Raw genomic sequence first — 27,768 nt, forward strand, 5'->3', positions numbered from 1 at the left:
CACGACCGTTGCAGCGGTCAACGGGCAGGTCATAAATTCAAAATGCAACCGCCCACTTCCTTCCTCCCGCCACTGTGGAGACCGCGCGCGAAATTACTTCTGATATAAAAGTTATTAGCAGCACAGGTTACATTTAGATTATATTCCGATGCAACCTCCCAAATATATATTCAGGCACGAGGTGACAAAGGCATTTAATAAGAAAGTCATATTCATAACCCATTCGTTGCAGAGTTGGATAGCGCTTGGTTATATATTATTAGTGCATGAAGTAGCTATGTTTACCACCCTTTACCGAGCCGTGAATGAAAAGAAACAACGGGGTTTCAAAGAGATTGGCGGAACAGCGGTAGTGCGCGCCCCTGTCCCGCCCGAGACAGGAAAAGCAGAACAAAGGATCCGGAGAGCGCGACAAGACGAGGGGGGATCGCTGGCGCCGGCTTCGTTTCCCTCTCTGCCTTTCCATTGGTCGTAAAGGCTTCGGGCGCCGCTTCAACGACCAATGAGGAGACGAAGGCTAGGCGCCGGTGTGGGCGTGGCTGTAGCCGGGAACAGGGTGGGCGGGGAGAGGAGGATCAGGGAGGTTAGTTTGGCGCCCGGGACCGGTGTTGCTGAGTGAGCTTGGTGGGTACATACACACTGGGGGGAAGGAGGAGAGCCGGGGGAAGAGGAGGACCGGAGGAGGGAGCCACAGATACGGTAATTGTCGCGTGTCCCGTTGCTTGTTAGAGTGGTATTCCATGGGCCCTGTGTGAGTGCAGGCGAGGACAAAGGGGCCGCCCCCAGTCAGGGAGAAGGAGGGGCTCCCGGACATAAGCACAGCCACAGTGTGTGCCTGGGTGCTGTAGGTATAGGGTCAGTATGGGGACAGTTGCCACTGGGAAGGGGGGGGTGGTACACAAGCTCAAGGCGATGTAAAGTTTCATCGTTGATGGGCTTGCTGGAGTGCTGTCCGTGTGGTCAGTGACATAAGGTGGGGGCAGCAGCAGATATACCAATGGTGTAAGTTTCACGGTGTGAATGGTACATTTATGAATGGGAAATCGCTCTGGCATACGAATATATAGAGTGATCGATAGATTGTCACACCGCCACTTAAAAGAACAGATGTGGGTGTTTGCCGGAAAGTCAGAAGATTTCCCCTGACAATAAAAAAAAAGGGACTTGTAACGCAGACAATAATGGGTTAAGCATTTCGTTTCTCTAGATAAGGTCACTGATGGAAAATCAAAGATGCATAGCAAGGCAACTTAATGAAAGTTACTTTAATGTAATTGATACAATGTATGTTGATGCTGCGTTTTATCTCTTAGATCAACAATGCAATAGTATTATCGTTGAACCTTTGAACTTGCCTGTTGTTCATACTTTTACTATATGGAATACTGACTTGTGTCTTTAGACAGCCTGGTTCTAGTTATGTATACTTATAACATGCAACTCCAAAGCACAAACATGCTTTCTGTACTGTCACTTATTTTCTTTCGTTCAAAGTATATTAAACCTTTTCTCTAGCCTTACATCTTGGTTCCATATCTTGTAAAGTTTCCATAATCTTCATTTAAGATTACCTTCAATAAAATCCGTGCACTATGAAAACAAATGTGTGTTTGTATATAATCATAGAATGGGGCAAATATGGTAGTGATGGCATGTAAGTCATCAACTATCGAAAAAGCCTTTTTTTAGTGTGATCAGCATAGCATCAACTGCATGCTTTGTAGTCAGAAACTGAAATTACATGTTCTACATTCAAGTAATGCTGTTCTTTTCTGTTGCCTTCCTTTGGCACAGCAAGTTTATTTTTATTTTTGAAGGCCCTCTGATAAATATTTAAACTGGATTGTTTGATACAATATTTGCACCAAAAATTACAGCATGTGTTCCTTTCAACCAAATATTGAGACCATTTAGTCATAAAGGATATAAAGTTCCTATTATTTATTTATAATGCGCCACAGATTCTGTAGCGCCAGATACAGAAGCAAGTAACAGATGAGGTAATACAGATGAGTGTGAGTAATGCAATGGGGACTCACAGGGGGTATTCAATTGTTCCTCCGGCCGCCGGAAAAACGAGCGCGTTAAAACTTACCGTTTATACGGTAATATTGCGTGCAAAAACCGTTAATACGGTAGTTTACTCGCTGAATTTCATCTCGCAGCTCAGGGAGCTGCGAGATGAAATTCAGCGAGTAATTACTGTATAAACGGTAATAGTTTTAGAGCGCTCGTTTTTCCGGCGGCCGGAGGAACAATTGAATACGCCCCACAGAATGCAGCAAAAGATGTGACAGGACGAACAAGGGAGTCAGTGGACAGACGTGGGACAATAGTTAGAGAGGACCCTGCCCATGAAAGCTTACATTCTAGAGGGAGGGGTGGTGAGAATCAGTAGGACCAACTTGGAAAAGATGGAGATGGCAGGCGAGGAAGAGAAGGTGATGGATAGAATGGTTAGAAGTACCACAGAGAGCATTAGAAAGCCTCCCACCTGAACTGACCTCAAATAGTTGTAAAGGTCCGATCACAATGTCATAAGCTATGCATAGCACTGTGAAAATAGTGTTAAACCAAACATTTGGAAGGGACCATCATAGATGGGATGCCAGGTTAACCTGCCTATTGTATGAAACTGCAAACAGCCACTCTGAATTACTGTGGGATGTTTATTAAAGCCAAGTATAAGATAGTGTTCTGTTTTTATAAATCCAATAAAAGCCAAATATAGCTGTATAATCTTAGACTACCCCCAAGTGATTTATTGGTAATACATTTTGACATTAAAAAAATATTAAGACAAAATGCTCACCCTTGCATAAAAAGACAACTTAGAGAAACAAAATGCCTTGGTGGTGACATGGTGCTGGAACATTCTTTTATAATAAAAGAGAAAATAATTTTATGTCAGAGAGAGCAAATCTGAAATATGGTTTGTTTTAGAAATAACATTTGGCAGACCTGTTCATTCCTCAAAAAGGTGCTTTATCTAAGTGTTCCTATTAGATTGACTGAATTCTTTTGTTATGTTCATGTAAGCAATCATGTTCTTTTACGTGATCAAAATTGAATACATGAGGTTATTGTGACATTGCACATTAGTAGCACAGAGGGACATGCCATAATGGTTTTATATATAAAAAAAAAAAAAGCCACATTGGTACAGATAACTAAAGTGTTGAAATTTTAACATTTGTAAGCCTAAGGTCTGGAGTTTGTATATTTTCACTGTATTTGCTTGGTGCTCCTGTTCATTCCACACTCTAAAGACGTATTGATTGGTTAATTGTCTCCTAATAAAAGCAGTGTTCTCCCCAGCACCTATTTCCCGGCTGCCACCAGGCTAGCAAAATTTTCTGGGGAGAACACTGAAAAGTAACCCTATTATGTGTGTAGTAGGGAATATATAGTTTGTAAGCTCCACGGGGGGTCATGGACTGATGTGAATTATTTGGTATTCTCTGTAAAACAATACATACTAAATAATACCTACATAACAGAGCAAAGTCGTTACATGACCATATACAACTTGGTGTATCTGTTTGCATTAAGTTGGGCCCAACCACTTTCTGCATTTACTCTGAGTAGAAGTGTGTAGTTGCAGAGGCAGATGTTTGCTTTTAGCTTGTGCATTTAACTTTACTAGAATTTCGCATTTTGTATGCAGTGCCATTAAATTATCTGGTGTATTTCAGTACCATCTTATTTAAACATGTGTTTTATTTATATGAATAACTAGGAGCTTGATCTAGTAGCGTATCTGTCAAGAATCATGTGAATTTTTCTTCAATCAATGAACATTATTGTGTTTTAAAGTAATTCCTTTTATTACACTAGCTTAGACCCCAAGTCAAAGTTACAGTATAATGTCACCGCACCCTTAGAATATGTGACACTTCTGTTCTTGGCTGTTGATTTGCCACTGCCATCACCCATATAAAAACCCAAACAAACTAACACAGGAATCCACAAACACATTTTCTTGTTTATTTCTTCCTGAGAAAAGCACCAGTAAATTACTATGGGTAACTGCTAGCTATGCTATCTTTTGTGTCCGAGCCATGAATGACCATTAAAAACTTGGGTTGTGGAAACATTACTAGGCATAAGCGAATAGTAGCCATTGTATGCATACCTTCCTAAAAGGCTGCTGTTCTTCAATTACTTCAAACATCTTTTCCCAATTTCCTTATATCATTGTTTCTCTTCTACATCTCCCATTCTACTTGTAATTGCTTGTATGCTTGTACTTCATGATTCCATCTATCTATGTTTATGTAATGATAACTACCAGATTTAAAACTCCTTATTGAGCAATGACAAGTGTAGCACTCTCTGGGGAACATAAAGTTTTTTCGGTGGCAAGCTCTTGTTTTTGTAGAACTTCTTATTTTGTACCACCATATGTACATGTTGGTTACTTTTACATTTAGAAACACAAGTATGTCAAATCAGATGTGATTTGAATGGACAGAATTCATTATTTATGACCGATTAGTTTCTTTAATTTACCATACTCTTTCTTTTGTAGCCATTAAGGTGAATTTCATTATGTTGACTAGCTAGTTAATACAGACATAATGGTGTGTCTTTTATAGGCAATATCTAGATTAAGACTCATACCAGTCTGTTTGAACAAAAGAACATTTAATGTTGCATTCTAACTTTGTTTGATGTAACCTATTTTTAGCCAGTTTTGATTTCCTTCTTGGGGGCTCCCCCTTCACAATATTTTTTTCAGCTATGGAAATTTCTAAGCATTTTACTGCAGCTATTTTTCCATTAGTGTACAGCAGAACAGATAAGTTTAATATATGTATAAAAAGTGCTTGTTGGTTTAAATACTGCCACTTCTTGAAAATATATAAGGTATATAAAATCTCTGAAGAACTGGAAAACATTTTTCTCTGCTGCTGTCATCTTTATGACAGAATGTGAAATAGTAGACCCTCAGTCTTGTCAAGTTTATTGTGGCTAATTGCTTGATAATTCTGCTTAATTCTTCTAGAGGCTTTCATTTGTTTTTACAAATTCTACTCATGGTCTCTTAAGCCCTTTTATCACAGCAGTTATTGCTTTATTATTGATCAATAATTGAGGAAAACATTATGGAAGATGTATATCTGAAGTAAAATATTTGCACATAATATATTTTTTCTTTTTTCTTTTTTATAGTTTTAGTGTTTAATAGAACTTTAACTAAGAACAAATGCATTAGTAAATGTGTAAATCCTTGTTAAGAAATTCTTAAAACTCCACTACCACCTGGAGCATAAAACCCCCTCCCCAGAGCCCCGGGGGCTGATTGATGCAGCCATTTTGTTTGGACCGATGAGAAGCCGTGATTACTTGCGTTGAAGCATTTGATTATCCATCGCTTTAGATGGTAATGGAGCTTTAAATATGTCTCCGTATCTAAGCTACTCCATCCTCCCTCAGCAAATCTGTACTGCCTAGTTTCATCAACTGTACCATCTCATGGTTTTAACCTTTTCTGAATTTTTTGAATCTTTTTAAAGCACCTGATAAAATATATTCAAAGTCTGTGCATGAAAGCAGACAATTTGGTTAGCTAGTGTGAATTACAAACCACAACATTTATGGGTACTTTTCCCCTCCATCATAGTTTAATGCCTCATGGATTCTTATGGAGACAGTCTCTTCTATCTTGCAATAAATATGAATGTGGAGATGGATTGAATTTGTAGAAGTGGTATGTTAAGAGCAGAGAAGGGATAAATGTTGCTAGTGTTGAAGGAGTGATTGGTTTAATATATAAAATGTTTCAGAAAGTACCGTATGTATGTGGGGGGTACTGCCTCAATAGCGGCTAAGTAGTAAGTGAAGGGAGAAAGTAGTAGGTGTCAATTCCCATATAAAATTTAAAGTTCTCTTTGATTTTTATGATAATTTGAAAATAATTGCCAAATAAAAAATGGTTCACTTGAAAGTGATATATTGTTAATAAGTTTTTAATAGAAATTCTCAATTAAAAATTATGTAATGCATTGATGTATCAGAAATTTGCAAAGCACATAAGAATTGACTTTGTGTAGACTTGGTTTATGCATACTAAATTGATTATCCACATTCATTATAAGCTCTGCTTTTTGGTATACTCATGAATGAGTTGTAGTGTAAAGTTTATATGTAACCTTTTTCACTGGCTAGTGTTCTGATTCGACCCCTGCGTCTAACTAGGTTATTATCTATCATGCAATACAGACTGTCAGGACAATTTAAGGCCACGGTAAATCCTCAGGGTTTGCCAGCCATTGCCTATATTCCACTGGCAATTCCCCAATTTTAAATGTTGTTTATTTTGTCTATTATCCTCTGTAAATAAAATATTCTTTTGTAACAGTTCCTTAATCTCTTCCCTTCATATATATATATATATATATATATATATATATATATATATGTTTTGTAACCATCTTTTGAACACTATACCACACAATAAAACATTTAAGTTGTCTATTTTCAATTGTGAAAATATTCATCCTTATGTGACCTTTTTGATTGAATACAGGGATACTGACTCTGCGGTTGTGGAATGGCTTTTGCATTGTTGCATATTTTATTAAATGTCAGCTGCAGGAAAGTGGCTGAACAATATATCATTAGTTTATCATGCTCATCTCAATTACCATTGTTACTTCGGGGGATAAGAAATGCTGACTGTAGCAAGCTCTTGTAGAGTGCGTATAGTCTATGTCCTTGGTTTGTAGACATGCAGATACCACTGATGTCATAAGTGGAAAGTTATTTTTGATTGCATATGACCAATTTACATGGTATAATACTTCATGTTCAATAAGTGCTGAAGACTTGTCACTAATAACTTTTATGGAGATGAGTGCTACTAGGAGGAACAATGAAATATGTATGTATAATCTGAATCCTACGCTCCCTTTTTCAGTATAAATGCTTGGGTGCTCAATTTGTTGTGATGTTACTTTGTAAAAAGGCCCCTTTTGAAGTGTAATAACTTTATCAATTTAAAATGATTGCTCTTTAAAGGACCTGCTATGTTTCATGTCTCCTATATATTACAAGATGTAAGCCTCTATACCTGCGAGGTTAGTGCATTTGATTTTAACTACATTTTAATGGTGTTTGGAGTACATCGTTAGTGTAAGACCTGCATAAAATGGGGTACCCTTGATGCTGGCTTAAATGTTTTGATCAAAATAGGAACCAATGCCTCATGTTTTTATTTTGCCAGATGCACAAAGATATGCAGTGTTAAGGACACACACTGACAACTGTCTTTTTGTTCTATATATTATAATTCTTGATTTACTACAATGCTAAACCTTGACTTTTTCCAGATATATGTATACTTTTATTAAGGAAAAGCATTTAACAAAACAAAACACATTTGTTTTCATTACATCCACAGTTATGTTATTTACAGTGTATATGTTTCTAGATTAGCAGAGAAGGTACCATTGCACCAGGTAATCGCTATTGCAATATCCAGATAATTAACAATTTTTAGTCTTATACTTAGTGTTATTTCTGGATGGTGCACTCACACACAAAATATCCTAATATCAGAAGAAAAAGAAAAATGTGCTTATGGAGGCACTCAGCGATCTTCTAATAGATAAAATATCTAATTCTTTATTAGTTAAACTTAAAATTGAAAATAAGTCCCTCCAAATGCAATAGCGAAATATAAAACCAATAAAGTGACAACTAAAGTGAATTAAAATAGCAAAAATTATTTGCTATGCCCCGCTACTTTGTATATTTCAAATATTATATCATTTAATCATGAATTCCAATGTATGGTAGTATACATCACTCCATTCTGATACTAACTTGATCAGATTTAGTGGTATGATCGTTATATAATTGGTATTAACCAGACTGACTGCTGCAGTTCATTATAATATGACATTGGTGAGCAGATTTTGTGCGATAAGCTTGTTTGATCGATAGCACAATGGTTAGAACTGCTGCATCACAGCATTTGGGCCATGGCTTCTTGGCAATTTCGACCAGTGTTCTATCTAAGTGGAGTTTGTGCTCTTCCTGTCTTTGCGTGGTTTTTCTTCTGGTGCCCCTGTTTCCCACCACTCCTCAGAAATACTGGTTGGGCAATTGGCTTCTGCAAAAAAAATCCTACTATGTTTGTATATTCTTGTGTCAGGGACTATATATATTGTAAACTTCACAGGGACAATGTTGTGGATGATTAAATATTCTCTGTAAAGTGCTGCGTAATATTGTGTAAATCGTTAATAAAAATAAACGCGCCCTTAAAAGGAAAAACCTAGTGGAACAAGAAGAATAAACTACTTGTGTATTAAAAGGAACAATTCACATTAAAAGTTATATCCTTCAAAAAATGGCATTACTATAGTTCTGAACTATGGAAAAATTGTTTTCACTGCCGTTGCATAACACTGTTCAAACAAAATATTTATTTTATACACATTTACGCTCTTAAGGGATTCCAACTACGAATGTGTGGTAAAGAAAATACGATTTTTTTTTAATAGTATAACCTTGTTATATTTGCATGATTGTTTCTTTGCAGTCAAATATCTTAACAAGTGTTTGTAGCCAAAACGTCATAAAGATTACTCATCACAAGTACATTTTTTGGGCAGTGATTTAATAGTGTGCTTCCTCTCACTTCTGAATAGTAGACTAACTGGTTAGATGGTTAGTGCTAAAATGGTTAGACTTTTTTTCATTTGCAAGTTACATTTGTGCAAATTTTAATTACATTAATTGTATAGGGATTCTGCCAGTTACCTTTAGGCCTGGGAGAGGCTCATCATTTTGCACCACAGAAAAGTCACAGATCCAGGAGGAGCCTATGCAAACATGGCCTTTAAGCTAAATGTCTCAGAAATGAAGCTTATATGATTTCCCTTTTTTTTTTTTTTTTTTTTTTTAACTGAAATAAAGTTTATTGAATTTTCTAAGATTACAAAGGATGCAGAAAAAAGAAATAGGGAAGGGGTACATAGTGGGGACGAAACACAACAATATGTCATAAAACACCAGCAATCTAGACGTTCATCACTCTGTAGTAATTAGATATAATTATAGCCAGTTGACTAGTAAAACTAAAGATTGGCACTCTAAACGTAAGTCACTTTAACTTTACAACACCGAGACCAGTCCATTCCATCCTTGTACCTAGGCCCAAAAACAAATTGTTCTTAGATCAAGGCACGAGCCACTGAATCGGAGATATCCAGCCTATGGGGGGCCTGGGATGGGGCCCAACCTCCGTCTGTGACATAATTATGCCAGCTACGCCATTTCACTAATGGAGAAGTAGCTGACGTGAAATACGGAACTCCTAGGGTCTTCATCTCAAAGCTGAAGTTCACTTTAGATATCACCTTAGCCAAAGACAGGGGAGACAGTTGTTTCCAGGCCTGAGCTATAGCAGCTCTGGTTGCAGTGAGCACTTGGACCATCACGTACCTGTCCCAGGAGGGAACTGAGGGGGGATAATGATGCAACAAAGCAAGCTCTGGGGAAGGATTTGTAGGATATCCAAAGACCCTTACCAACAACTGGAAAACCTCTAACCACAGAGGTTGTAGGACTGGGCATGCCCAAAAAACATGGAAAATATCCCCTCAGTGCAATTACGCCAACATGTCGGGGGTACAGAGGGCCAAATTTCTCAGGGGTCACGTACAATCTATTCAGAAACTTCACCAACATTTCAGTATGATTAAGGCATTTAGACATTGTGAAGGAGTTTCGAACAATACGTTCCCATTCCTCCTTTGTGAATACTACCTGGAGATCTGCCTCCCATTGGAGTTGAATTTTTGATTTGGTAATAACGACTTGCGAAGTTAAAATAGTATACCAGGTAGTTCTACTAGCTTTGTTGTTACTCTTTGTCAGGTTTACTTGATATATAGCCGGAGGGGAACCTATGACTATACATCTGAATAAGGGCTCTGACAGCCAGTGTCTAAGCTGAAGAAATTTATAAAAGTCGCTCTTCGGCAAATGATATTGTTCACACAACTGAGAAAAGGAGAAAAGCGTACCTGAATTAAACAATTGGCCTAAAGTCAGAATCCCCCTAGATACCCATCCCGACAGGTTTAAGTCGGGAATCTGTTTTGATGCAGCTTGTATTGAGACATTTTCCGTGGGTCAAGCAAAACCCTCAGGGCCTTCACACAATCGATCCCATGATTTCCCTTTTTAAAGTTTTGCCATTATGCCTTCAAAAAATAGGACAGCAACAACTTGTAGTTATAATAATGCCAGGGAGAGTATGTAGGAGTATAGTTCCAAAAATAACCAAAACATTCACTTAGTGGGTGAGACTATCTCCCCAAGGAAAAAATAAATAAATAGGACTTAATGTTAAAAACTATTTAAAAAAAACAAAACCACTTTATAGGTTTTGAAGTAATTTAGTGTATGCAGAACTTCCACATGCAGATGGCAGTATAGAAAGAGTGAATAAAGCCAATATTTAAAATATTTTATTTTCAAATAAATTACTTTGTTTAGATCATATAAAAGGCTGTCTTACTGGAGCTGAATAATTTAATGAAATAAGCTCTATGTTAGAGTTAAAAATGCATAATACATATTATTAGTATTAATATTATTAACATAGCCAGTAGGAGAGCAGACAATGATGAACATTTGCACTGATCGTGTGTGTATGTATGTATGTATGTATGCATGCGTCAGTGTGTGTGTATGTATATATATATATATATATATATATAATTTATATTTATATTTATATTTTTTATTGTATGTATGAGTTAGGACCTGGGGCCAAATCTCAGGTGCCTGAAATCTCTAAGGAAAATGCCTTTTGAGTGTAAAATCATCTTGTATACATACTGCTGGGACTGAAATAAGTGAGCGCGTTAACAGGAACAGAAAGGATTGGTATAGCACATATTGTGAGAGGTAGTTTGCACATTCCCTGAACATTTGGGGTTGGGAGAATGGAACTTTCCTTAGGATATAGATCAGATGAATGACAGCTGCATCTATTGTGAATGTGTTTCCTCTTCATCATCACATACAACTTTTTAAGAAGATTCTGAAAATATCAATTTTGTGTGGTTGTCACTAGAACATACACAAATATTGCTTTGTGTTGCACACAAGTGATACACATTTGCCAGTCATTCATTTTTTTTATTTATTTTGCTTCTTTTCTTGTACATTGTGCATATCGGTGTGCCAGATTTCGGTTTATCTCTTGGTGGTATATTTTCATCCTCATCAGAGAATCGTTGAGCATAAGCTAGGTAAACACTGGAGAATTTTCCAACCAACCTGTTATCTACACCAATTGTACATACCACTAAAGTTCCAATCTGTTGTTTGATTCATGCATACACATTATGCACGATTACCTTCAGATCATCTGGTCCAAAAACAGCGTAGTCGGTCAGAGAATGATGGCACGATATTTGACCAAAATAAACTTTTCCACAGACTTTTAGACTTTTCCACAATGTAATTATGAATTTTGTTAGCTTCTGTGACTCTGAAACAAAATTTTCAGTCTCCGAACGAACAAATTAATTATTGCACCTACAACACTTCTACATTCACTGTTGAGTCCAGGAATCGGTTGTGAATTCATACACACTATATGATCATTAGGTGATTGGAAGGAAAATTTTTAACAGTACAACCAACCTAATGAGTCGAGAATCAGCACTTTGGGACGACTTTAGACCATAGTGTAAATATACACACTAACACGACATCTCATATGTCGTCTGTTTTGCACAATTATTTTCCGAATAAGCTCCAGTGTTTACCTAGCCTAAGACAAAGGTTAAATGTTCATCCACATCATCCAGCTAAGGAAGAATTGTAATACAGCTACAAGTTTCATGAATTGTAATTTCAGGTGTAGTTTGTTTTCACCACTGCTACGACCTGACACATTGCCTACAACGGTGTGACTAAAGAAAGAAAACTGTTATGGTTTGATAAAAGAATGTGATGAAGATTCATGAGTTACATTTTCTGATCATCCAACTGGGATGATCAGATTTAAAGCAAAATGTGTCACATTTTTTAGATGATTTTGTTTTAATCTTTTCACTCGCTGAATCATTCCAATAAATATAATACACCTGATATTGGGGCTTCCTAATACAATAGGAATTTCAATTAGAAGTGATGGACAGACAGTACATTTATTTAAAAAAAAAAAAAATCAGTTGAAAACCTATGTCCTAATGGCAAGTACAGAAACAATGGGTTTAGAATGTACTTACAATACTGAATCCTATAAAAAGGGGAGGGGGATGTAAAAATCTGGACAAATTACAGAAAAAAAACCTTGCACAAATCTATTGGACTCCAATAGAATGTGAGTCGGTCTACAGCTTACAAAGTAGTATGTACACACAACAGAAGTGAAGATGAAAATTAGAATGTTCAGAGGTCAGGCCACTGGTAAGTCACGTCTGGGGTCACAATCACAAATTGCCTCCACAGTGGTGTTCCCCTAGAACAGTGATGGGCAAAAGTTTTCAGGAGCGGGCCAAATACAAAAGAAAAACTTTAGGCGGTCCAATATAATTTATCAAAAAACTCAAATATCGAAATATATAATACAAATTTTTTGAATGGGACGGGAGGGTGTTATATAACAGTGTTACCTCTATAAGTGCAGCGATCGTACAGACACAGCACTTATTTCAGCAGGTTGTTGCAGATCCGTCTTTCTGGTGAGCCACTAACTGACAATACAGCAGCCAATCGAAATCCGCCTTAGTATATGGCCCAGCCCATCTCTTTTCACATTACTTTCAGCCATTAAGGGGGGGGGGGCAGGTGTTTGAGTGATTGACATACGAAGTGTCCTTTTAGGAAGGAGGATGAAGTGTAATGGAGGAAATAGCTGGGAAGGCATAAAAATGAAGGTTCTCACACACAGGGTCGGCCCTAATAATTTTATGCATATTTTAATGACATTTTTTTAAAATATTGGCGGGCCACATAGAACCTTTAAGTGGGTCGGATCTGGCCTGCGGGCCGTAGTTTGCCCATCACTGCCCTAGAACAATCCAGGAAGAATGAGTTACAAAGAGCCTTAAATTCCCTTTATAAAACTAGACACATGGCAATTTTGAACCTTGCTGATTAACTTATTTATGTTACATGTCCTCTAACTTTATTCTCCAGGGACTGTAAAAGCAAATGTTGAACGAATCGAACAATTAGTGACTTACTGAATTTCATAATAATCTATTTGCCATCTCTACTCACAATACCTACTATTCTCATCAGAACATAATGACTAAAGCCAGCACTGTCAATCATTATGACATGTTTGGGGTTGAAGCAAAGGCTTTCTGTGTTTACTCTGGGGAAATAAAGGGAAGGAGAATGGAGGCTAAACATAGACGGATTTATGCAAACAAGAAAACAACAAATAAATGAGGATCTTTTCATATAATTTGTTTTGGAATTAGTGGTTGAGACTCTCCTCCTTCACAGTCTACATTCATAATTGAAACCTTTCACGTGGGCGTGAATGTAATTTCTACTGCTTCAACTTATGGTTTAGGCTTAGTGGTTTTTTTATTTTTATTATTTGAATTATAAGATGACCATGTTATAAGTATAGCTTGCACTGAAGATTGTATTTTCAACAGTGAAGTCATCCTCATTATTTCAAATGTTATACATCTTTAGTATGCTATGACAATAGAAAGCAAGAATTGTCTACAGCTACAAAATGCATATTAACAACCACCTAGAGGTATATGCCTTGCGTCATATAGCACAACTTTGTCAGATAATAAAAATAAGCTATAACATGCCCACAAATGTATTCAAGTGGATATATTCCTCTATTGGGAACTGTTTAATGTTTACAGATTGTTTGAAACTGAAACACTGCCCTCTATTATTCGATAACCCCAAAACATTTCCAAAATAGACAAACTGTCCTGTTATATTAGATATAATCAGCTGTGTTCTAAATAGAACAATCTATACATTTGTTAATGTTGTATATATTTGGTCCTTCTTATATCATCTTATGAGAAACTATAAGACCTTACTGTACAGTATAGTAAATTTACATGAATATGCCTCGCTGTTTTTAAATTAATACCTGTAAGCTGCAAGATTTGATGTTTAAAGCCCTTTCTACAAACATAGTATCTCTAAATGAAGTTCTCCAGTGTATGTGATATACTTTCCAGTGCTGGTGACCTAAATGTAATATTTTTATTTGTTTTATCTCTGTAGGATAATCATGGGCCAGACAGGCAAGAAATCTGAGAAGGGACCAGTGTGCTGGAGAAAGCGGGTGAAATCTGAGTATATGCGCTTGCGGCAACTCAAGCGGTTCAGACGAGCGGATGAAGTAAAGGTACATAGATAAGCACAGGATGGGCTTGAGACTGAGGGATTTTGCAGTATGAAATTTCATTAAAACATATTGTTCATTGACCTACTTATTGCCAAAAAGACCAGCAATATATTTCACTGCAATTCAGTTGAATTGAAAGTGCTACTAAGATCCTTGCACCCGATACATTTATGTAAATAGGAATTAAATAAGATTCATAATCTGAGTTCAAAGTGGGCTTGTATATCTGTAAATATCTTGTATCCAACTTTCACTAGCTCAACACACATATTTGTATGTACACAGGATGTGAATAAATGTTTCCTAAACTTCTTAAACTGCATTAGCACTAAATTCTGTTTAAAGGGCCATTAAACATAAAATACAAATCTACCCAAAATGAAAAGCCTTTTACAAATGTTATTGTAAAAGTATTCATAACATTGTATGTAACTGTAACTACTTTACTGTGCGCTAGTTTCGCCTCTCTCAGCCTAAAATGGTCGAAAGGACAGTAGCTTGCGGTGGGCCTACTGTTGGAAAGTCTGATGTGCATTAGAAAAAATGTGCCCACCTGAAGGTATTAATACACACACATTTTTTTACTAATACCTTTACATGTACATGTAAATTTAAATGTGGATAGTAGTGTTCTTGATTGAAGACATTTAGCATTTTTGCCTTAGTGGTCCTCTAAGGCTAATTTCTGAAGAGATTTTCCACTTTAAATATGAATTCTACTAAGTCCGCTCCCTTACCCCATTCACTGTAAATGGCAATGCTGCTGCGCTTACATATAGCTGGGATCCCTTCTAGTCTCCTTCAGCCCTACATGAAAGTATCTAGACCCTGCTAAAATACAACATATAGTGAGGTTTCAGGGAAAAGGGTCTATACCCATTCCTATTATTTGTGAGGGACGGATTAAATAAAATTACTAAAGTGTAAAACACCTTTTTAAATTCTTCACATATTATTTTTCTCCTTGTAAATCGTGTATGATGAGTTGAGGTGGGCAGAGATAGTCCAACAAAACAGATGGGTCGAGAGGGTATCGGCCTTACGGAGGGCTTTACATATTTAAGCACTGTAATCAACCCTCTCTATAGCTATTAACCTGTTGCTGCTTTCACACGCTAATGCACAGCTAGTTTCCTGCTGTGCTGACTTTCCCGCATCCTCACCCTTTCTTAAGAGCTCTACTCCAAGCTACCGGAGTTATTGTGCTGCTTGTTTATTGTATCATAATGTTATACCTTGTACACTCCTATTGTTTGCTCCTGTACGGCGCTGCGGACACTGTGGCGCCTTGCAAATAAAAATGGGTAATACACACAAAACTGCATTTCATAATTCTTCGTTTCATGTGTACAGCAGGGAAGAGCTGAATTACATCAAACAGAACTCCTGAAATGAAAAACAATTGCAGTGCCTGTGCTTGGGTCATTAAGCGTGTAATTGCCATCTCTTATGGATAGGAACTCATGACTATGTGGCTTTGACTTAGCTGACCTTCCTTTCATTCTATCTCTTTCGGATCACATGCAAACATACAGTGGCTATAGCTAGTTTGTTTAGCATATATGGACAAAAAACATGGAGCAGGAAAATTCTTAAAACTTCTCCCGCAGTTTCACAATGCCTTACATTTATTTCTTGAATATATTTCAAAGTTCAATATAGCTTTTTATTTGAATTGCTTAAATTTCATTCTTACATGGGTGTATTGAAGTGAGGGATACTAGAGACGTTAATCATGGTTAGAATGTTCTATAGGCGATAAAGTTTGCTTAATAGGTCAAATGTTTGACATTTAATCCTTGTCTCACTTCTGTTTTTCGCAGAGCATGTTTAATTCAAATCGTCAAAAAATTTTGGAGCGTACTGAGATTTTAAACCAAGAATGGAAACAACGAAGGATCCAGCCGGTTCACATTATGACCTCTGTTAGCTCTCTACGAGGGACAAGAGAAGTATGTGTCTGGGGAGCTTATAACTTTTTTCATTATAATAAATTGTTTAAAGGACATTTCCATCTTTTTGCTGTAGTTTTAGAAATGAACTATCTCCATTGACTCCCCTTACCTTCACTATGGGGGTCCCATCCTGAAGAAATCTGACCTCTTCAAAGGAGAGCATGTTGTGAAATAGGCTTCAAGCAGGGCTTTATTTTAACTCTTCTTCTTTCATCATCACTTTGCTGTGTCTGCCATTGTTTAGTCCTTTATCGTGTAAGCAACCAGATGCAGAGCAGAAGGCAAGGCTGAAATAGGGCTCTTTATTTTTATTTTTTTTAACTGGTTAATCCAGATCCAGTTCTCTTTTGCGGGGGTTCCCATTTGTTCAAGGGACCTACAGTGCAGAGGATAAACGCCCACAGGTAGAGTAAGAAGAGTCAAAGGATTGGGATCTTCTTTCAAATACTTGCTTAGTGATTGTTAGTTACATATTTATTAAAGTTAAAAAAACAAAAAAAGGGCATATGCCATAGAGTTCAACCATTCATTCTTGAAAACTCCACCTTACCAGAATAACTCATGATACTTGAAATAGGACTGGCTTAATTTGTTAGTTGAAATCTCAGACACTTACTATTGCTGCAGACTGCACTGATTGCTTGCATGGTTACAGATGTCACTAAATAAGGTCCATTAATCACATCCTATCTGTTAAATGGCAACAACAGTGCATTTCTGAAATTTCAGATGACTTAATATAGCTGAAATTATTAGTCAAAAATATGAATGTTGTGGGCATTCTCTTTTGTCTTTAATGCAGATTTATGTTATTTAGCAATCTGAGGCAGAAATATGAAAGAGCAATCCTACATTAGTTAACCCAAGTCCCAGTAAATATGTAGCAATGCCTTTGAGGGTGACAGGTGCAATTTAATTCCTTCAGGAATATCCTCTCTGCATGTGTCGACAGTGTGCAATGACAGCTAGGGATCCTACTACTGTACTATACTAATCTGTAAAGTACCTAAAGATTTTAGAGTAACTTTGGGGATGTGCTGACTGTGTAAAAGTGTATTTTCATTTATTTTATCATTTTGCCTGTTCTAATACCCACAAAATAAATATTTTTAATCCAGTGTGTCTCCAAATAAAGCATCCCATACTCCCGAATAAAGCTTTTATAAAATGTGCATAGTTGGACCTAAAAATAAAAAAGGATGCAAATTATCCCAAGTTAAAGGGTTAAAATGTACAGTACATGTGTCCGTTTTCCAAATGCTTTTTTGTGAAACTCCCTCTGACTTTCATGTGTCCACAGCAACAGGTTGTAGTTTTTATTTGTCAATAGCATTAACTTCCTTTTGCTCAACAGGAGGAGGCCTATAAAGTGATTTTGCTGATTTGAATCTGAATCGCACTACATGATCTGATTGACCATACACTGCTATAGAAACTTTAATTAAACAATTTTATAGTAGAATTGTCAGTATAAGTCCTCTTACTGATCTTGTTTGCCTGTGACATTCTGCTTTTATTAGAGAGAATGTGTACTTTGTAACATCTGTAGTCATAATATAATTTATAATCCTTATACAACAGTTAAATGAAGAAACTACTGAAATACTGATAACCAGCTCAAGTTTGGAAGGTATTTTTTTAAAGGCTCTGTCCTTGAAAATAGAGAAGCAAATTTACATTACCACTAGTTATATCATAAATAGGTACTTGCAAGATCCGTTTTTTTGAAAGAATCACAAGTATCCCCCTTACAAGGTAGCGTCCCTCTGCTTTTAATTGTAGCCTTGGTGCAATGTGGTGATCTTGGCAGCTGAAACGAAATGGCAGAAACAGAGAAACAATTTTGTTCCTGATATTCTCCCCCACTTCCCCCCCCAGTAGACACGAAAGTCCATTATCACCAGCATCCAGAAGGGTATATAAACGAACACAATAAAACCAGTCTTTCTCTGATAACTGTAGTTCTTTCTATGTTGGTTTCTAAGAGAGAGCTTTGCAAGCACTAAGTGCGCAGGACTGTCTGTAATAAATCAGTGTCAGAGGGAACTTGGCAATGAGCGCATTTTGCAGACCCTCCAACACGATTGCTTCCACCTGGTACAAAGTTTTCTGCTCCTGTACTTTCCTTAATGTATTGTTTGTTGCATATGCTATTTAATGAAATGATGTTAAATTAAACACCTTTGTCATCTATTAATTTTGCACCGTTCCTCTAGTAAATTAAATGGGAAGCATTTTTTGCCACGTCAAAGGGATCCTGACTGCTTCTGTATGGTCAAACACGCACACCCTTTTAACAAGTAGTAAAGAGGAGGTGGATGCACTATAAGCAACTATTATGTACGAGCTGCTGGGTAAGAAGCAGTTAACCACATTCCTGTAATTTAACGGCAAAAGGGGAGGTTTACCTCGCGCTCAAGTACATAGATAGGATAGTGAGAGAATTATGGTCATCCGTGCTCTAGTGTAATAAGCAAGAATGCTACTTGTAATGATGTAGTTATCAAGGGGTAGGGAGGTATGTAGAGGTGAGTTCGTTTATGTATAATACAGAGAAATGCAAACAATGAAATACAATGTGAATCGTTATGTATATTCTGGCAGGTGATACACACCCTTTTAGTTCATTAGCACTGTTAGTGGATTAGCCCTGAGAAAAATGGGAGCCTTGTATGTAATAAAGATTTTTTTTGCATTGAATGTTCACTATTAATGTTTTCATGTTTCTGTTTTGTTTTGTTTTTTTACAATTTAGCCACATTCTAAATATCTATTGTTTTTAAAAAGTGTTTTTCTGTGTGTTTTTTTTATTTTTTAGTGCTCTGTGATTAGTGATTTCGATTTTCCAAAACAAGTCATCCCTCTTAAAACATTGAATGCTGTAGCATCTGTGCCTATCATGTATTCTTGGTCTCCTCTTCAGCAAAATTTTATGGTAAGTAATATACTAAATTATTACATGCCAGTTTCTGTAACCAATTGTCTTCTCCTTTGCTGCATTAGATCATCAGTTATTGTAATTGATAAACCAATTCACAGGGATTACTAATTGGTTGTTATAGTTATACTGTAATCTACATAGAGCAGTACAGCAGACTCTAGAGTTTTGCGCCATTGCTGTTTTTAAGGGTTAGTAACTTTTTTTTTGGGTTGGGGTTGAGATGAGTGGTCATTGCATGACGAGGTCGTTTTCAGGCTGTTTTTTCATTCCTGAAATCAAGGGCAATATGAGGCCCTTTTAAAGTTTGGGGGGCAATACATGCAGACCTTGAAGTGTGTAAGGTTGCCCATGACTTAAGGAATGCATGTGTGTCTATGCATGTGTTTATGAAGGTATGTGTGTATCTGCATAAGTGAGTGTATGTATCACAATGCTTCCCAGAAAGGAGTAACCCTTTGCAAAGCCGATGCTAGTCCTGCATATGTCTGTTCATTGATTGGTTAGCTGCGAGCTGAAATCCAGCATGAAAGCTACCTTAATAACGGTATTTACGCGCACTATTACCGTAATGCCGGTAATAGTGTGCATGCCGCGTTACTTTTCCGGGTAACGCCAAAAATTTAATATGCCCCATAATGTTCGGTTGCAGGGCACTTCCTCCTTATAAGGCTGTTAGGAACTTCACTTGCAAAGCTTAGCCTGCTCTAAATAGCGAATATATTTTTTTCCTCATTCACACAATCCCCATATTATACATACCTTCTGAGATCTCCTGTCAATCTTAACCAATTTTCTCACACTGTAGCAGTTTGAAGGTGTTACAGCAGACAATGGGAAAACACAAAACTATTAGAATTTTAGACTGTAAGCCCCAATGGGACAGGGACTGATGTGAGTGGGTTCTCTGTACAGCACTGAGGAATTATTGGCACTATATAAATAGCTGATGATGATGAACTATGCACTATGTTTGCTCAATGCTGGTAATATAAGAGCATCTAAAACAAAGTCATTTTAGGCACAATTAAGCAAAGATATTTTTGTTAATTTTTTATTTAGAGTGCATTTAAAAAAGCAAAGAACTGTATTTTTCCATGCTGGCAGTCTTTAAACATGTCCTTCGATAAAGTATGTTATTGCATGTTCACTTCACTCTGACATACTTCGTGTCAGAAGAGTTTAACAGTGACTCGGGCTAAGTCCTGAGGGCTTTGTGTAACTTCCTTTCAAACTTGGAGCTTGGCAGGAAATTCACATTAACTGGGGAAAGTCTGCTTAGGATGAGGAGTGTCTTCATTTATCCACTGGTTTGTGTTTATACTTCAGTCTAATTAATGAGCAGAGTCCTATAGCAGTCCATATTTTAATTTAAAAGACAAATGATTATTCATTGTTTGCATTTTTTTTGGTTTTTAATGGTATCTTTCCCACATACTTTCATGTAATCTCCATGATCAATATCACATTTGGCACATCTTGGAATGCCACAATATAGAGACTTCCCAGCAGCTAAACTATTAAATAGCTTTTCCTTGTCGCTTGCCCAATTTATAGAAGATGTGATCTCTATTTCAGATTGAAATGTTATTTTGTCATCATCTTTTCAGGTGGAAGATGAAACTGTTTTGCATAATATCCCTTACATGGGCGACGAAGTCCTTGACCAAGATGGGACTTTTATTGAGGAACTGATCAAAAACTATGATGGAAAAGTCCATGGAGACAGGGGTAAGGTCATTGGTCATAAAAGGTGATTATGTACAAGGTTTGGGCATTGTCTGATTACTGTCAGTTCTAATATGGATGAGTGTACTGTATTCTAGCTTATCCCACACTCCTACTGTCTCAGTGCATCTGTGTCGCAGCCTGCTCTGGTAGGGGAAGGGTGAACTGCAAAGTTTGTGTCCTTGATGGAAGTGTTTTGTCTATCTGGCTGGTAATTGCTCTCTCACAGCTGTTAGTGGGCAGGTTTTGTTTCCAGCCAAATCTCTTGGCAGCGGTGCAAACCTCTGATTCTAGAATGACTGTGGGTCTGGCTGAGCCGGTGGGAAAAGTGCAATGTAAAGTCATGCACAGGTTGTTCTGTTTGTGGCTTTGTGAAATTCATGTATGCATGTTTTTTTTTAAAGTTTAAAGTGTTGTGGGAATAGGAAAGATACCAATTCAATGGGGGGCTGATCTGCAGTTATTTTCATTTGCTGTCAACTACACAACTTGCATCTAATATAGTCTCTTGTTAAATTGAAAATATACCCTATTCATCAAAAGTTTTTTTTAAATGAATGTAATTAAGAATTTATATCTATTTTGCAAAGAGGTACCCCAGAGACCTCCAAATAGCAATCCAATGTCAGTACTCCCCCTCAGCTACTGACACCAACATGCCTCTCAGACAAATAAAAAACTCTGGGGTACCTCTTTGGTAAGTTAGCTCTCAATTCAAAATCACATATGTATGGCCCAAATATATGGGACTCTCATTGTTTAGAGTAGGACCACCCTATTAGCAAAAGCACCTTGGCGTGGTGGGTGGCTTCAACATACATTTGCAAATGTGTGCAACTGAGACTTGCATTTTTATCTACAGTAGAAATAGCAGATCTGTTGCTGGCTATAGCAGTGTGCTGGGGGAATTTGTCTCTGTTTTTTCCTTTTGTTTTTTCCTTTTAGGATAACCCCACCCTTTCATGCACCTGTTATAGCCTATAAATTGATTTGAGCAACTATCAGTTTTTTACTTGTGCTCTTAGCTAAGATAAAGTACTATATATAGACTCCAGTGAAACAGTGCCCCTAGGGGCCCAATGTTAATGGAAAATAATGCAGCCATTGAACCACACTAGAAAGCAGGAATTTTTGAACTGAGGCACCTGTAATACAAGGGTTCTCTGCTGTTTTATTTATTAGCAATAGATGATTTAAATTTATTTTGAGTGTTATGTCTATATATAATAAACATGTTTATATGTTATAATACAGATAAAGTGTCACACACATATTCTATACCTAACTCTATCTTTCTGGTCTGAACAAATTTATCCTAAACAATTGGCAAGCCAAGCAAAAATGTTTAGGTATGTGGCACGTAAACAGGTAGTATCATTCCTGGTAATGGCATTTAATTACTCAAAACACTATACTGCTTAAATGATCAACCTATACTAACTGGGGGCTCCATGTTGCATTGTTCCTGCCTATGACCCCCAATATGTCGTCTTCCTAATCTCTCTGAAAATGCATCTAGCAAGTTCTGTGAGAAAAGGTTCTGACAATTAGAGCTTGCAGGCACAGCATTATGACATGATCTGCTATTACAACAGATAGAGTTGGTGCCTTGTAGAGTGAAATCTTGGTCATAATATTCAGCAAATACATGGCTCCGACTGTCAGAGAGCTGGGCCCACAGGCTCTTATTATGAGGAATCCGTTGTAGTATTTCCCAGCGCGTACGTTAGTTGGGCCTGCCTCTATAAGGCATGCTCAGTACTACTCTATAACTTTAGGTTTTAATAAATATTCCACTTCAGAGGATCCTTTAGTTTTTGGTTTTTTTTGGGTGTTTTTCTAACCATGGGGGGAGGGGGGCGTATTTCAGTAAAATGGTGCATATTTGATCCAAGTCATTGTTTTGGAAAGTGTAAGGTATTTATTAAAAGTTACTGTTGATTTGAGTTCTCAAAATTATTTTCTTGCAGAGTGTGGCTTTATTAATGATGAGATCTTTGTGGAGCTGGTCAATGCGCTGGGCCAGTATAGTGATTATGACGATGATGAAGATGGAGACGACAATCAGGACGATGAGCAGGATGACAAAGAAAAAGATCAGGAAGACCGCATGGATGGTAAGCTGAATTAACCTTTGTGATTTGCTTTATTCTAACCACCCCAAGTGTCTAGAATAAAATATCATTTCACTTTCTCCAACAGACAAGGAGGCTCATCTGCCACGGAAGTTTCCCTCTGATAAAATATTTGAAGCAATATCTTCCATGTTTCCAGATAAGGGGACAACAGAGGAACTAAAAGAAAAGTAAGACTTGCTATATGACTGTGTATGTAACAGTATGGAGAAACTGCGGGAGATGTATCATTCTATATACCTCTATACTTTTATTCTGTTCTTGTCTTAAAAGAAAACATAATGGGAACGTTTATGAAAACTGTTGCCAAGGTAACATTACAATGATAAGCTGTAACCCAGAACACCAATCAGTTTGTCATTTTTCTAGTAGTGTTTAGGAGATGGAAACAAACTTGATTCTTTTCCTCAGGTTACAGCACCTTTTTCCACCAATACTTGTGCTGCAGTTTTCATTAATGTCCTTTGTACAGTTGCCATTTATAATAAACTGCTTTACAAAGAATCAACCACTATGATATTGGCTGTGCTGTTACATATGTATAGATATTGTAATGCAGTGCGTTTGATTATTGATTTCCATTTGTGGGTGTGTGCATGTAAAAGAAAACATACTTGCATAATTTATGCAGTATTGTTTTTTTCTTTGTTTTACTTTGATTTCCAGTTCTGGCTGAAGCGCTTACAAGTACAGATATTGTGGTTTTGTTGCCACCATTAGAAGACTGACATGTTTTTGTGTATGTAATGAATAAGCTACATGAAATTGATTTTGCACCTACTGGTGAGTGCATTATATATACATGAGCACACCAAGAAGTGACTTCTGTTAAAGCAGAGTTCTTTTACCATAAGTCTTAGTTTTGTTTTTAATACAATGGTAGGTACTACTGTATCCTGTCTGTTGTGGTCAGGGCCGGATTAAGGGAAGGGAGTCCCCCGGGCTAAGGGTACTGTGAGGGGGCCCCAGCCATGAGGCCCACCCCCTATGAGCTTACCTCCTTCTGTTGTTCCACAAGTCCTACAGTGACAGCAGGCAGCTAACAGCATAACATTTGCTGTTAGTTGCCTGCCATTCTCCTTGAACAGGTGACAGTCGGAGCCGGGGGCAGGGACACCCCCGACCCGATGAATGCCGGCGGGCCCCCCAGCTGCCTGAGGCCCCTGGGCTGTAGCCCCTTTAGCCCTATTGTTAATCCGGCTCTGGTTGTGGTTCAGGAGTTTTCCTCCTTTGTAGTTATAGTTGCAACACAGCGTCACCAAGAACTGTAAAAATGTTAGTCTGAATGAGCCCTTGAACTATACATTTAAGCATTTTGGTCATGGTTCTCCACAGTTTTTACAGTAATCTCAAAGAACTCCATGTATCATTGTAATTCATTTTGCATCTGATCATTGAATTACCTTAGTTTTATTACATAAACATGTTTTGTTACACTGCCCGACACTGTTTAAACGTCAATACCCATTAGACTAATAGGTCATCCATATTGTAATTAGAATGAAAGTGAAAATACTTTATAGCTCTGCATATGGTACAGTATTTCCTTCTCTTATGTATTGGTAGGATTTTTTACATGGTTTTTGTTTTCAGAATTGGTATTTTCATAATTTTTTTTTAATACATTTTGCCATTAGCATTTGTTTTTCATCATACAATATTGAAAAGCTGCTTTATGGTAATCTAGACTTGCAACTGTACTATAACTATAGTGTAAACAGAATGGTGATTAAGTTTAATGTTCACTGAATAGCATTGGATATTATCTGCATTTACTGGCTGGGGAAGGTGCACAAGTGATTTGTCAATTCCAATTATTGCTGTCACTTAGCATAATTACAGGGCTAACTCTTAATCAAGCCATCTATATTGGTCAACACTGGAACTTCCAGATTGTACTTGTAACTTATGTACAGCTACATATATCAAATAGATGTCTGAACAGACAATATATAAATAAACATGTTTTTATTAAAGAGTGGGAACATCACATGTACTGGCTAAAACATGCTCGGTGTACTCCTGAGTAACCTTTTGATGTCATGAAACTGTAGGTAGTCTAGCAGCATTCAGTACAGGCTCCTAAATTACTATTGTGACCATCAAAACCAATGTCCACAGTAATATCAGCCCACAGTAATAATAAATAGTTTTTCTCAAGAATGTTGTGTTCTGTGAAATAAAACATAGTGTGTTCATACTGCTGTTTGCATCAGAAGTGGATAGAAGACCTATTAAAATAGTAGAGATGAGAGTGACTCGTGCCACTCCAAACAATGTGTCCTAAAATTTTAATGCTACATTTAAAATTTTAGGACGCCTTATTTCTCCTGCACTACCAGTAGAAAAGATTGTATTGGTAAAAGCACAATGCATGATAATGCATGATAAGTCCAAATAAAGCGTGCTTTCGGTTTTATCCATCTTTTAAATCTATGTGTGAATGGGCCCTGTGTAACTGCTGAATGGTTTGTTGTTTGTTTATTTTTGGGGTATGTATTAATGAAAATGGCTAAAATGTGAATGTAAGACACTATCTTTTTACCCTTTTCAGGTACAAGGAATTAACAGAGCAACAGTTACCAGGAGCTCTGCCTCCAGAGTGCACCCCAAATATTGATGGACCAAATGCAAAATCTGTGCAAAGGGAGCAGTCACTCCATTCATTCCACACCCTGTTTTGTAGGCGATGTTTCAAATATGACTGCTTTTTGCATCGTAAGTGTAGGTTCTACTTAACCGTATTTCATGAACACTTTTGTCCAATAACAGTTACTCCATAATCTGCACCCCATAATAATTAAAAACTTTAGTTTGCATGCTATTTGTCAATTTGCTGAAAGTGACTGTGGTAGATGTACACATGCAGAGCAGTGTATTAGTACTTAAAAGCTCTTTCCCACACTGTTGATAGCACTATAAATATGCGCTCTTTTCAGCTCTTTGTAGGGATGTCACTGTTTTTCACCACCTAATGCTTGAGTGCGGGTAGCTTAATTAGTGTCTCTAATACTTTGATTCTATAACCCAGCATAAATATAATTTAAAACCTGGACTTTTGAATGGCTCTAAAACTGGCTTTGGGAATCGCTGGTCTAGCTAGATTATAACAAGAAACTGGGCCCATTCATGTTTTCACAAATTCTGCAGTGTACATAAACTTGACATTCTTCTCCACATATTGATGCATGATTCGCAGATTTTAACAGGCTCCAGAAATAAAACCGTGAATGTGGCATGTGCAAAAGTTTGGACAGTCTTCCAGTTGATTTTTTCAAACTTTTTTTAAGGCCTCAGGACTTGATCGATGTATTAGGCTTTCAATTAAGCCAAATTTAGATTGTTCTAGAGTTGGATAGATGCTCTGAACCCTTCCAACCTCTCAGGATGTGTTATACATACTCTCAACTATGGGTTCCCCTAAGCTACCAACTGAGAGCACGAAAATAAAGATTTGTGACTGCTACCAAGCAATGGAAGGCTATATAAAGATATCAAAATGCTTTCAGTTTGGAATTTCTGCTGTCGGAAAGAAATAGAAGTTAAAGAAAACTGTTGAAGTCAAGGCAAGATCACGAAGACCCATAAATATCTAATGGAAGTGCCTATAAACTGGATAGATATCTAACGCGGAATCCAAATCTCACTGACAGAATAGTCGAGGTTCAAAGTACAGTATTGTTTACACAAAAATGATGGTGAAGGAAAGAGTGATCACAACAGCATAAGATGAACGCCGTTAGTCTCTCTGAATACACCCCTTTCATTGCCACTGTGAGTTTCGTAGATAATGGGCAGCACGGTGGCTTAGGGTTGGCACTTCTGCTTCACAGCACTGGGATTCAATTCCCAACCATGGCCTTATCTGTGTGGAGTTTGTAAGTTCTCCCTGTGTTTGTGTGGGTTTCCTCCAGGTGCTCCAGTTTCCTCCCACACTCCAAAAACATACAAGTAGGTTAATTGGCTGCTATCAAATTGACCCCAGTCTCTCTATCTGTGTGTCTGTGTATGTTAGAGAATTTAGACTGTAAGCTCCAATGGGACAGGGACTGATGCGAGTGAGTTCTCTGTACAGCGCTGTCGAATTAGTGGCACTATATAAATAGCTGATGATGATGATAAAGGCAGAGCGCTGAAAGAAAAAAAGCTCCAATAGATCAAGTTTATTCTGCTTCATCAAATTAGGAATTGCACTTACAAAATCAAGGACAGTATAGGTATATAATGGATTAGCACATTGTGTTCTCCACATTTCGGATTGAACTCCTTCCACAAACAAGTCAGAATACTCCATAATGACTGAATTAAAAGCCATAGGACACACAGAGGTTTCATAATTGAGCAAAATAATCCACATTAGAATGCATATAAATCCAATACTCCTAATATAAATGCATACACTAAATAAAATCAGCTACTAAGAACACAGTATCCCGTATTATCCAGATTTCGACAAATGCACATATTCTCTAAAAATACATTGATTACTCTGGTTTCTTATGATCAGTTTGATTTCAAAGTGTTGAGAGTATATAAGGAATATGACTTTTAACTAAATATCAACAAAGCTAAAGTCCCAGAGCTGGTGAAGAAACTGAAGATGAAAAGTTGGATATTTCAGCAAGACAACGATACAAA

General features: G+C 37.3%; 1 protein-coding gene across 5 annotated transcripts in view; it reads left to right on the forward strand.

Moving 5' to 3' along the window:
- The first annotated feature begins 562 nt into the window (after positions 1 to 562).
- Positions 563 to 27,768, forward strand: part of EZH2 (enhancer of zeste 2 polycomb repressive complex 2 subunit) — a 46,082-nt gene continuing 18,876 nt past the window's right edge. For 2 of the 5 annotated variants that reach the window (XM_075212507.1, XM_075212509.1), the window contains exons 1-8: positions 565 to 699; positions 14,251 to 14,374; positions 16,198 to 16,326; positions 19,148 to 19,264; positions 20,878 to 20,998; positions 22,966 to 23,112; positions 23,198 to 23,300; positions 25,685 to 25,848. In XM_075212507.1, the coding sequence (XP_075068608.1) occupies positions 14,258 to 14,374; positions 16,198 to 16,326; positions 19,148 to 19,264; positions 20,878 to 20,998; positions 22,966 to 23,112; positions 23,198 to 23,300; positions 25,685 to 25,848 (898 nt within the window). In that variant the 5' untranslated portion in view covers positions 565 to 699; positions 14,251 to 14,257. Of the gene's footprint in view, positions 700 to 14,250; positions 14,375 to 14,831; positions 14,934 to 16,197; positions 16,327 to 19,147; positions 19,265 to 20,877; positions 20,999 to 22,965; positions 23,113 to 23,197; positions 23,301 to 25,684; positions 25,855 to 27,768 lie in introns of those variants that run through there. The other 3 variants (XM_075212508.1, XM_075212506.1, XM_075212510.1) reach the window with 3 other exon arrangements.

The sequence above is a fragment of the Mixophyes fleayi genome, chromosome 5, assembly GCF_038048845.1.
Source record: "Mixophyes fleayi isolate aMixFle1 chromosome 5, aMixFle1.hap1, whole genome shotgun sequence".
Classification (NCBI taxonomy): domain Eukaryota; kingdom Metazoa; phylum Chordata; class Amphibia; order Anura; family Limnodynastidae; genus Mixophyes; species Mixophyes fleayi.